The 12085-nt window shown below is 54.9% G+C and overlaps 1 protein-coding gene across 1 annotated transcript in view; it reads left to right on the top strand.

Annotated features, from left to right (window-relative positions):
* Positions 1 to 7982: 7982 nt before the first annotated feature.
* RALGDS (ral guanine nucleotide dissociation stimulator) overlaps positions 7983 to 12085 on the top strand; it is a 91850-nt gene continuing 87747 nt past the window's right edge. The window contains exon 1 of the mRNA XM_029062943.2: positions 7983 to 8076. Coding sequence (XP_028918776.1) covers positions 8050 to 8076 — 27 coding nt within the window. The 5' untranslated portion in view covers positions 7983 to 8049. The remainder of the gene's footprint in view (positions 8077 to 12085) is intronic.

Genomic DNA, 12085 nt, shown 5'->3' with positions numbered 1-12085 from the left:
ATACGGACCCCATCCCACATGGGCCTCACAGCTCAAGTAGGAAGGAGAACAGATATTTGATCTCCATTATACAGATGAGGCACCTGAGGCTCAGAGAAGCTTTAAACATTACCTACTCTGACGTCAATGGGGAGAAGAGCAGCCTTTTCCTAAGACCCGGCAGAGGCGGCACAGGGCTGGGTTTTAGCAGCAGCTCCTTCCATGTCTCACTCAAATAATGGCTTTTATTGAGCACTTATTGGATAGAGAGCACTGTACCAAATGCTTGGGAGAGTATGATACAACACAGCTGGTTAGATTAGACTGTAAACCCGTCAATTAGACTGTGTGCCCGTCAAAGGGCAGGGACTGTCTCTATCTGTTGCCGATTTGTACATTCCAAGCGCTTAGTACAGTGCTCTGCACGTAGTAAGTGCTCAATAAATACTATTGAATGAAAAATACTATTGAATGAATAGACACATTCCCTGACCACAAGGAGCTTACGGTCTAGATGGGAAGACAGACATTAACAATCTGCAGGCTTGAAGCTCGTGGACCAGAGCGTTGAAGTGGGGGGCTGGCTCTCCTTGTACTGGGTTTTGGCTGCTGTCTGAACCCTCTTCCGGGTCATCCACCACCCTCACCTCCCCCCAGAACTGCTTGAGCCCAGAGCATCCGTGGGTCTCCTTAATCCCCGAACTGCCCTGCTTCTGGCCCCCAGCTGTCCCCGATGGCTCACAGTCCCAGAGAAGTGGACCAACAGGGGTGGTTTCCATGCCACCAGCTTCCCCAGGAGTCCTCAGAGTGTGAACAAAAGGTACAGCTTTACTCCCCTCTCTGTGGCTGCCAGAAAAGCAGCATGGCTTAGTGGAGACACCACAGACCTGGGAGCCAGAAGGACCTGGGTTCTAATCCCAGCTCTGCCACTTGTCTGCTGTGTAATCTTGGGCAAGTCACTTCCCTTCTCTGGGCCTCAGTTACCTCATCTGTAAACTGGGGGTTAAGACGGTGAGCTCTATGTGGAACAGGAACTGTGTCCAAACCAATCGCCTCGTATCTACCCCAGTGCACAGTACAGTACCTGACACATACTAAGCACTTAAATACCGCCGTTATTATTATTATTATTATTCCTTCTGGACCCAGTCCAAGGCCTACCACATCAATCAGTTGCATTTTTTGAGCTCTTACTGTGTCTAGAGCACTGTACTAAGGGCTTGGGAGAGTACAATATAACAGAGTTGGTAGACATGTTCTTAACCCAGCTGTTGGCTCAGGATAAGGAAGGTGAGTTGAGGGAGAGGGCAGAAGGCACATGAGTTTAAGCGCCAACTTATCCTTCCCTGCAGCCTTTGCCCCATGGCTGCTTCTCCCAGGAAAATGAGGAGCTCCCACAGGACCCAGCATGCCATCGCCAGTCCCTGAGGCTTGTGTCCGGGTAATCCCCAGCTGGCCCGGAGAAAGAGCAGGTGAAGGACCTGTAGCTCTGACAACCCCCCTTTATTTCCTGGGCCTTGCTGACCCCTCCAGTCCTCAGCAAGTTCCGCTCCCCCTTCCTCAGCAGGAGGATGTCGGTGCCCAATCACTCATTTGGCCTGGGGTGAGCGCAGAGAGTCACTAGGGCCCTAGCCTTGCTGAGTGCGAGCGCCCAAATCATAGGCAGGGGCCAGCCCCCGGGACAGGCCAGCCTGAGACAGCTCCGAACGGACCATCTCTGAGCCGGACAGAGGACCCTAGGGCAGCTCGGGCCCTCCCTGGGAGTAGCCTCTGCCAGCTGGCATCCCGGGTGGGCAGATGAGAGCGGGTGGGAGGTGGAGGCAGCAGACACTCTTTCTCTGGTGATTTTGGAGCAGTACTGCCTGGGGGCAGAGGGCTGAATGAGCTGACCTCTGAAGGAACCCTCCCATCCTGTATCAACGATTTCCGGTCGCAAGCGGGAGCAATCAATCAATCGTATTTATTGAGTTCTTACTTTGTTCAGGACATTGTACTAAGTGCTTGGGAGAGGTCAGTATAACAGGCACATTCCCCACCCACAACAAGCTTACAGTCTAGAGTCTAGCTCTATTTTGCAAATGAGACAAGCTTTTAACCAAAAGAGGAGATGTGTTTCTCCAGGTCTGACCTCCAGTGTTTCCATCATAGAACTGGAGAGCTGGAAGAGACTTCTCGGGTCATCAGGCCAGAAATTCCTGACCGGGAACATGGATGAATAATAATAATAACAATATTTATTAAGCACTGTCAAGCACTGTTCTAAGTGCTGGGGGAGAGACAAGATAATCAGGACAGATGCAGTCCCCATCTCACAATCCCCGTTTTACAGATGAGATAACTGAGGCACAGAGAAATTAAGTGACTTGCCCACAGCGGGCATGTGGCAGAGGGGGGATTATCCTGAATGAGACAGCTGCCTACTTAAAATAGAAAAAGCCAAGGGAGTGGCTACTTTCACCACTTCCCTTGGATGTTGGAATTTAATTAACCCTTCCCTTCTTTTTGGTTCAACTGACCTCAGGGTGTCATCTTCCCCAGTTCTGCCTTGGTCCCAGATGAACCAGGGCCTTATAAGGTGTCCTCTCTGGGAGGCAGCCGGACTTCGACTTATGGGACCTTTCCTCTGGGAGGAAATAGCGGTCACTTGCCCGCTCCCTTGGAGAAGAATGGGAAAACAGATTCTCCAGGTGAAAGGCTGGCTTTGGGATGTTCACAGAGAGTAAAGATTAATAATAATGTTGATATTTGTTAAGCGCTTACTATGGGCAGAGCACTGTTCTAGGCGCTAGAGTAGATACAGGGTAATCAGGTCGTCCCACGTGAGGCTCACAGTTAATCCCCATTTTACAGATGAGGGAACTGAGGCACAGAGAAGTGAAGTGACTTGCCCACAGTCACACAGCTGACAAGTGGCAGAGCTGGGATTCGAACTCATGACCTCTGACTCCCAAGCCCGGGCTCTTTCCACTGAGCCACGCTGCTTCTCAACTACAATTATTCATAGTAATAATCATTACGGTATTTGTTTAGCACTTACTATGTGTCAGGCACTGTACTAGCCCTGGGGGGGTTACAAGCAAATTGGGTTGAACACAGTCCCTGTCCCACATGGGGCTCACACTCTTTATCCCCATTTCACAGATCAGGTAACTGAGACCCAGAGAAGTGCGGTGACTTTTCCAAGATCACACAGCAGACAAGTGGCAGAGCTGGGATTCCACCCCAGTTCCTTCTGACTCCCAGGCCCATGCGCTACCCGTTGGACCATGCTGCTTCCCTGCTTCTAGTGCCTGACACCGTGACCCACACAGAAGTACTGTAATCGAGGTGGGTCCTGGGTGGTGACCCCCTACGCTGGGAGTTCCCCCCCGGCTGGCGGGTTGCGAGGGGAGGACCCTCCGCCAAGATCCTCCTCCTCCTTTCCACTCCTGGCCTCATTTGCACACTGCACCTGTCAGCCACCTCATAAATAGCCACTGGTGGCGTGGGGCTACTCTCGTTCAACTGAGGTTCTGCTGTTGCCGTGGCAACGGAGCTCTTCACACTCAAAGGCTCCGCAGCCCCATCACCACCGGGGTTTTCCAGTGTAAGCGGGGTGGTTCTCTCCTCCACAAAGTGCTCCTCCAAACTGGGGATCTCTTCCACTTCACTCAGCCGGGCTGAGAGTCAGAATGGTGGCTGGAATGGTTCCCGGGGCTCTAATCAGTGCTAGGCTCCACCGCCCAGCCGAGACTAATAAAGCGGAGGGAACCGCAGTTCCATCTCTCCAGGGATTCCATTCCTGGGATCATCCCGGGGTCCTGCTTCCCTATCAGGCCTCGGCTCACCGGCCTCTACCTCCTGCCGTCCTCCCCTCCGTGCACATTCATTTCGTTCCCGTCTCCCTGCTCTGTCTACTGGGGCTCTGGTGGCTCTTGAAGTCTCCAGGACAGATAGAAAATCAAGAGAAAGCGGAGAGGATGCGTGGCTGCTCTCGTGAGCTCTTCATCCCGACCCAGATTCCGACCCAGAATCAATCGATCGATCAATCAATCGTATTTATCGAGTACTCCCATGTTCAGAGCAATAGTACGTGCTTGGGGGAATACAGTATAACAAGAGTTGGGACACACGTTCCTTGCCCAAAACGAGCCGCCTCCAAAAGTGTATCAGGAACCTTTCCTGCTGGCCTCTGGCACTGAGGGTTCAACATCTTCGTCATCGACGACATTTACTGAGTCCTGACTGGGTCCCTCCCTCACTTCCTCACAAACGTCCGGTGAGGGGCTTGCCCCTTGCCCCTTCTCAGACCCTTGAGATAAAGAATCCCTGCCTCAACTATGCCCTGGGCCCAAATCATTCATTCAGTCGTATTTATTGAGCACTTACTATTACTGTAGTAAGTGCTGGGGAGAGGACAATATAACAATAAACAGTCACATCCCCTGGCCACAGTGAGCTTACAGTGTAGAGTCCCGCTGAGGTTTCCAACGGCCCAGCTGGCCAACGGGCCTCACCTGGCCTCTGTGGATGCTGAAATGGGCCAGGCAGAGGCCTGCTCCCTTGCCCTTCCTTTGTCTTCCCCAGGGACACTTCTTGGTCTGAGCCAGCTCCAACTGGTGCTTTCTCTCCCCTTTCCAGGCTCACTCAAGGTAACAGTGCAGCTGAGCTGCTGAGGCGAGGGTAGAATCTTCCCTGTGGGGAAGGTCATCTGCTCTTGACCTATTCCACAGAACCAAAGACCCACCACCATCCCCAACCTCACACCTTCAGCCAGTAGGGTGAGTAGGGCTGAAGTCAGAAAGGTTTTTAGCTCAGTGCCCCCCACCACCCCATCTTCATCCCCTTGCTTTTAAGCTGTGCCTTAGTGCCAAAGAGCCAGACTGTGGGTGGGTGGGAGGGATGTTATTTTGGAGGGAAGGATGTTGGGGGATGGGAAGGGAGTTGTAGGAAGGTGGTGTTTGAGAACCACAGCCCTTGAGATCGGTGCCCGGGCATCCCCCAGAGCCCACCAGGGTCACCCCGGAGCAGGAGGGGAAGAGATGGGGTCTCTGGGGTCTCTCGGCAAAAGGGCCAGCGTGATGACACGGGGCTCCTTCAGACCCAGTGTTCCAAAGGAGCTCTGCCTCTCTCAGAAACTCAGCTCCTCCTGGGGAGAAGGAAGCAGCCTTTCTCCTCTGCCACGAGGAAGCGGCAGTTTATTTTCGCCGTCTCCAGGCAACTCCAGCTTTCGGAGCGCTGTTCACTCAGGTGGTTGAGGACTCCACAGGGGGGTGGGAGTGAAGGGTGGGAGGAGGGAGCCCACAGCCCAGGGATGGGGAACAGTGAATGCTCTCCATGGGCGAGTCCCACTTTGGGTTGGAAACAATGTCTCTCACATGGGCCTTCCCTTTATCCCGCTCCTGGCTTTTCTCTGCCCTGGCTGCCGCTGTTTCCCATAATCGTAGTCCTCCTGTGGCCCCGTGCCTCAAGGTCGGCGTGGGCTGAGCCCTAGGAACCTTGAGGGTGGAGAGGATGGAGGGTGGGGGGAGGCCGTGCATGGAGGAGTGACCGTAGACCACAGAGACCAAGCAGGTGGGACAGACGGAAATCGGGACAGGGTCCCTGCATGAGTAACAGCAGCAATAACCTGCCAAATGGGCAATATGAGCCGTTCTGCACAACAGGAAAAGGACCACATGTGACACGTGTGAGCATTTACGACATGTATAACTGGTGCTGAAAGGGACAGTGAATGTACGCAGCAGGAAGAGTGTAAATGTGTGGGTGGGTGTGTGTGTGACGCATGTCGGAGGGATAAGGTGCCCTCTAAGGTCAGTATGAGTGTGTCGGGGTGGAATGGGGGGCAGCAAGGTCAGTGGATGTGTGCTGGGCCTCAGTTTCCTCCTTTGTAAATTGGAGATTAAATATTCTCCCTTCTGCTTAGATTGGGAGCCTCAAGTGGGGCAGGGACTGGGTTCAATCTGCTCAACTTGTTTCTACCCCAGTGCTTAGAACAGTGATCGACTCATAGTAGGGGCTTAAAAATTATTATTTATTACAACAGAGAATGTGTAGAAAAAGCAGGGCCAGCCCAGATGTAGAGGAGAATGTGTGTATGCATCCACAGGGCTTAAGGACCAGGATGGTGGGCCCGTGGGGACTGTTTGTATTTATTCCTGGCAAAAATTAAGGTTGCCTGTCCTGGTAACTCCTCGGGATGGCACAGAAGGGGACCAGAACTGAACCCAAGTAGAGGTAGGGGAGGGGAAGGTAGGGGTTTGTGTGTGTGTTGTGGTGTGTACAGTGATTATGGACATGTACAACGTGCAGTAAGTGGGTGGGTGGGTGTCTCAGAGATCAGGGTGCAGTAGTGACGCAAGGGGTGTCCTCTAGCTGCTCTGAGTGGGTGAGGGGGATGAGAGGGGTGAGCGCGGGGTTGGGCAGGGGAGGCCTCACACAGGTTTCCCAGAGATTTCATCCCTCCCAACTCCCAGTGCCCTGCCCTGGGATGCTGGGCACGGGGGTAGGGGGTGGGGATGGGACAAGGGAAAGGGGTGGGGGGATTGCCTCCCTGGAGCCCAATCGGGCAGAGCTCAGCCGAGCTGAAGGGAGCCTAGCTGGGCAGAGCTGAGGGGAACCAAGGGGAGTTAGGGGAGCAGAAAAAAGCAGAGCAGAGGGGAGAGGAGCATAAGGGAGCAGAGGGGAATGGATCAGAAAGAAGCAGAGCACTGCAAAGGGGAGCAGCACGGCCTAGTGGCAAGAGCATGGACTTGGGAGTCAGAGGTCGTGGGTTCTAATTCTGACTCCTCCACTTGTCTTCTGTGTGACCTTGGGTGAATCACTTCACTTCTCCGTGCCTCAGTCACCTCAACTGTAAAATGAAGATAAGCGTGTGAGCCCTACTAGGGACAGGGACTGTGTCCAACCTGATTTACCTTGGGTCTATCCAGCGCTTAGAACAGTGCTTGGCACATAGTAAATGCTTAAGCAATCCCAGAATTATTATTAGCAGAGAGGAGCAGGGGGGAGCGGAGAGGAGCAGAGAGAAGCAGATTGGGAGCGGCAGAGAGGAGCAGGGGGGCAAACGGGAACAGAGTGGAAAGGAGCAGAGGGGAGCAAAGGGGAGCAGAGGGGAGCCAAGGGGGGCAGAGAGGGATGGAGCAGAAGGGAGGAGAGCAGAAGGGAGCGGAGAGGAGCAGGAGGGAGCAGAGAGGAAAGGAGTGGAAAGGAGCAGAGGGGGGCCAAAGGAGAGCAGGAGAGAGCAGGGCAGAAGGGAGCAGAGCAGAGGGGGACAGAGCGGAGCAGAGGGAAGCAAAGGGGAGCAGAGCAGAGGGGGACAGAGGAGCAGAGGGGAGAGGAGAGGAGCAGGGGGAAGCAGAGAGGAACAGCGAGGAAAGGAGCAGAGGGGACCCAAGGGGAGCAGAGAGGAGCAGCGCAGAAGGGAGCAGAGCAGAGGGGGGCGGAGCAGGGGGGAGCAGAGATGAAAGGAGTGGAAAGGAGCAGAAGGGAGCAAAGGGGAGCAGAGGGGGGCAGAGCAGGGGGGAGCAGGGGAGAGCAGAGGGGAGAGGAGGGGATCGAGTGGGAGCGGAGATGAAGGGAGTGGAAAGCAGCAGAGGTGTGCAAAGGGGAGCGGAGGGGATCGTGGGGGGGGGGAAGCCAAGTGGAAAGGAGCAGAAGGGAGCAAAGGGGAGCAGAGAGGAGCAGAGTGGAAAGGAGCAGAGGGGACGAGGGGGGAGGAGAGGCGTGGGGAGGCTCCTCTGGGGCTGTGGGCGGGGGCTCGGGGGTTCCCCCTGCCAGGGGGGCGGAGCTCGGGGCTCGGGCGGCGGACAATGGGAGCGGCGGGGCTGCGGCCGGGGCTCCCGGGGCTCTGAGCCGGGGCTCCGGAGGGGCCGGGGGTCCGGAGGGGCCGGGGCTCCGGGGTCGACCTGCCCGGGCAGGAGCCCCGCCGCTGCGCCCTGAGCATCGCCTGGTTGGGCAGCCGGGCCGGGGGGCGGGGGGTGGATGGGCGGAGGACCCCCCCCCCCGAGGACCCCCGGAGCCCCCCAGGAGCCCCTCTCCCCTGGGTCCCGCCGAGGCAGGCGCTGAGCGTCCGGGGACGATGAGCCGAGGATGATGATGGTGGACCCCCACCCCCAGGTCAGTGCCGCCAGGGACAGCCCGCCCCACCACACTCCCAAGCCCCCAGGGGAGAGGGCGACAGAGACACCCCCGCACCCCCCCACCCCGCAGGCCAGGGGACCCCGGGGGACGGACAGACACAGAGACAGACAGACAGACGGACACAGACAGAGAGGGGGACAGAGGGAGGGAGACTGAGAGGGAGAGACACACAGAGACGGAGGGAGTCAGAGAGACAGAGAGAGGGAGACACAGAGAGACACAGAGAGGGAGACCCAGAGACAGGGAGACGCAGAGAGAGACAGAGAGAGGGAGACACAGAGAGACAGAGAGAAAGTCACACAGAGAGGGTGACAGAGAGAGACACACACAAACAGAGAAACAGAGAGAGATGCAGAGAGAGCGAGACAGAGAGAGAGAGAGCGACAGCGAGAGACACAGAGAGGGACACAGTGAGAGGGAGACAGAGAGAAAGTGTGTGTGTGTGTGTGTGTGTGTGTGTGTGTGTGTGTTTCTCCCTCCTTCCCCCCGACCCCCCAACTGGTACCAAACCCCAGAGGCCCAGGGAGGGTGGGTTACGGGGAAGCGGGTAGATCCCAAGCCTGGGAGTCAGAAGGATCGGGGTTCTAATCCCGCCTCTGACATTTGTCTGCCGGGTGACCTTGCGTAAATCAGTTCACCTCTCTGGGCCTCAGTTCCCTCATTTGTAAAATGAGGATTAAGACTGTGAGCTCCCTGTGGGACAGAGACTGTGCCCAACCTGATTAACTTGTATCGACCCCCATCGTGTAGAGCAGTGCTTGGCACATAGTAGGGGCTTAACAAGTACTATAATTATCAGGGCAGGGCGGGGCCTGGTCCTAGCCCCAAGGCCCCTGTTGGGGGCCGATCTGAGCCAGGAAGGCAGCTGGAATCCAGGACTAGGAAGAGCCAGGACCCTGGGTGCCTTGACCTGTCCCTGCCAAGACTGGGCCCATCCTAAGCTCTTGGTCATGGGGACTGGCTCTGCCCGGGCGAGGGGCGGAATCGTGGGGCTCCTCTGTCTTTTACTCAGGCCCCTGCCCAGGAGAGCGGGGGCAGCCAGGTCCCGGCCCAGCCCTCCTGTCACAGGGGTGAGAGCCTTTGGTCGACCCAGAGCTCCCATCGAGTAACTCTCAGTCAGAAAGTGGACAGAGGCCTACGAGTCAGATCCCGGCCCCGCCGCGTGTCTGCTGGGTGACCTCGGGCAAGTTGCTTCACTTTTCTAGGCCTCGGTTATCTCATCTATAAAATGGGGATTAAGACTTGAGCCCCATGTGAGACAGGGACTGTGTCCAACCTGATTAACTTGTATCTACCCCGGCACTTAGAAGAGTGCGGCGCACATAGTAAGTGCTTGACAAGTACCATAATGATTATGATTAAGATGGGGATTAAGAGCGCGAGCCCCGTGTGGGACATGGATTGTGTCTTGTATCTATCCCCTCGGTTAGTGCAGCGCCTGGCTCCTAGTAAGCACTTAACAAACCCCAATTTAAAAAAAGGAAACGGAGGAGCTGGGACAGCCCCTTCTCGGGGTTGCGGCTGGGCCCCCGAATCCACCCACCGCTGGCATCCAGTCGCCCCTAGAAGCTAATTCCCCAGTCACATAGTGTGACAGCATCAGATGGGAATGGAGATGCCCAGTGGGATTGCCGTGGGGAGGGTGATGGGGGAAAGAAGTAGCAGGAGACAGAGAGAGAGGAAATCCTGCAAGACTCAGAGTCGTGATGGCCTTGAAACCAGGGCAAGGCCCCTCTCCCCCACCACGGGAGCACCATCACTGAAGCAGAAATCCCAGGGGGAGACTCCAGTGCTGGTTTCTAATCATTCAAATCCATAGAATTTACTGGATGCTTACTATGTGCAGATCACTGTGCCGAGTGCTTGGGAGAGTGCGGTAGCGTTAGTAGACGTGATCCGTGCCGGTGAAGAATTTACAATCTAATGGGAAAGGCAGACGAATAAATGGCAGATTGGAGTTTATAAGGGTTGTTGGCTGCGTGGGCCTCCCTCCCCTCCAGAGCTCGAGTGGGACTTCGGGTCCAGGGCCGTCTGGAAGCGCACCAAGGAGCACTGAGGGCATAGGCCGAGCAGCCAGGGATTTTCATTATTCGTTATTCTATATTTTTATTCATTACGTTTTATTGGTCGTCGAGTTTGTTATTCCTTTCTCTGAAGCCTCCCCGGGGGAGAGGTGATGGTGTGGGTCTGGAGTACTGGGATTTGGGGCTAAAAGGGTCTCAAAATCCCAGAGTGAGGGACGGGGAAAGGATGCCATGTTCCTGCCTCGGGAGGGGGCACCCAATTCCCCTTCCTCAGGAGTTGGCTTCTGGGGCGAAAGTACCTGCAGAAGGAACAAAGGTGGATTTCTTTTTTTTTTTTTGTCTTGTATTTTCCTGCTGCCATAGGCACTGGGGTGTCATCCTGGTTATGGCCACCAGGGGGCGAGGGTTTTCATTCAATAGTATTTATTGAGCGCTTACTATGTGCAGAGCACTGTACTAAGCGCTTGGAATGGACAAATCGCTAGCAGATAGAGACAGTCCCTGCCTTTTGACGGGCGCACAGTCTAATCGACGGGCTTACAGTCTAACGGATTCCAGAAGAGCCTCCGAAGTCTCAGCATCTGAATAATAATAATAATTGTGGCATTTGTTAAGCGCTGGAGAAGCAGCGTGGCTCAGTGGAAAGAGCACGGGCTTTGGAGTCAGGGCTCATGAGTTCGAATCCCAGCTCTGCCACTTGTCGGCTGTGTGACTGTGGGCAAGTCACTTAACTTCTCTGGGCCTCAGTTCCCTCATCTGTAAAATGGGGATTAAGACTGTGAGCCCCACGTGGGACAACCTGATTCCCCTATGTCTACCCCAGCGCTTAGAACAGTGCTCGGCACATAGTAAGCGCTTAACAAATACCAACATTATTATTATTATTATTATGTGCCAGGCACTGTACTAAACGCCGGGGTGGATACAAGCAAATCGGATTGGACACATTCCCTGTCCCCCGTGGGGCTCCCAGTCTTGATCCAGATTTTACACGAGGTAACTGAGGCACAGAGAAGTGAAGTGACTTGCCCAGGGTCACACAGAAGACAAGTGGCAGAGCTGGGATTAGAACCTATGACCCGCTGACTTCTCTCCTGGCCCCGCGTGAGGCTCCCTTCGTCTCGCTGTGGAATTCCGGGACCAGAAGGGCCTCCAGAGTTCATCAAGTCCAGCGCCCTGCCTCCGGGCAGGGCTTCTTCCAAACCATCTCAGATGGGATTTCTCCCTGGTCTTCAATGTGGGCGATGGTAATGTGGGCGATGGTGCGATTTGATCCCAAGACTGTAAACTCATGGTAGGCAGGGAACATGTCGGCCAACTCACAAGTACTTAGTACTGTTCTCTGCACATACTAAGTGCTCGATAAATGCCACTGATGATGATCTCCGAGATAACATCATCAGCCCAAAGCCGTTCTTCTCAGTCAACACTTCTATCTGTCTAACCTAAATCCTTCCTGCTGCAATTTGGCTCTTCTTGGGCTTTGCTCGTGGCAGTGACGTCAAGTTTAGTCCAGTGCTCTGCGCACAGTAAGTGCTTAGTAAACACGTTTGAATGAAAAGCTGCTTCCGTTCTTTTTCTGTGCCAAACTTGCACCAGCTATAGTGAAGCCTCCTTCCTGACTGAGGATGAGGGGTGGGAGGTCCCTTCCCCACTCTGGACCTCAGTTTCCCCATCTATAAAATGGGGCGATGTAAAGTGGGGCGATGTAACCTTCACGCCCACCCATTTCCCCATTTGACTCACAGGATGTTGTGAAGGTGAACGAGCTCAAAGGTGTAAAGCGCTTTGAAATTCTCCTACGTTGGAGCCCAGACTCACGGCAGGAAGTAAACCAGCGTTCACGGCTGGCTGGGCTGGTGCTGCCGGATGCAGAATTTATTGAGCTGATTTTGCTTGGGGTGACCTCGGCGTATAATAACATCTCTGAATGATAAAGCGATGATTTACAAGTCTAAGGG

This window comes from Ornithorhynchus anatinus, chromosome 4 (assembly GCF_004115215.2).
Source record: "Ornithorhynchus anatinus isolate Pmale09 chromosome 4, mOrnAna1.pri.v4, whole genome shotgun sequence".
Taxonomy (NCBI): Eukaryota; Metazoa; Chordata; class Mammalia; order Monotremata; family Ornithorhynchidae; genus Ornithorhynchus; species Ornithorhynchus anatinus.
This window is presented reverse-complemented; position numbering and strand designations above follow the sequence as displayed.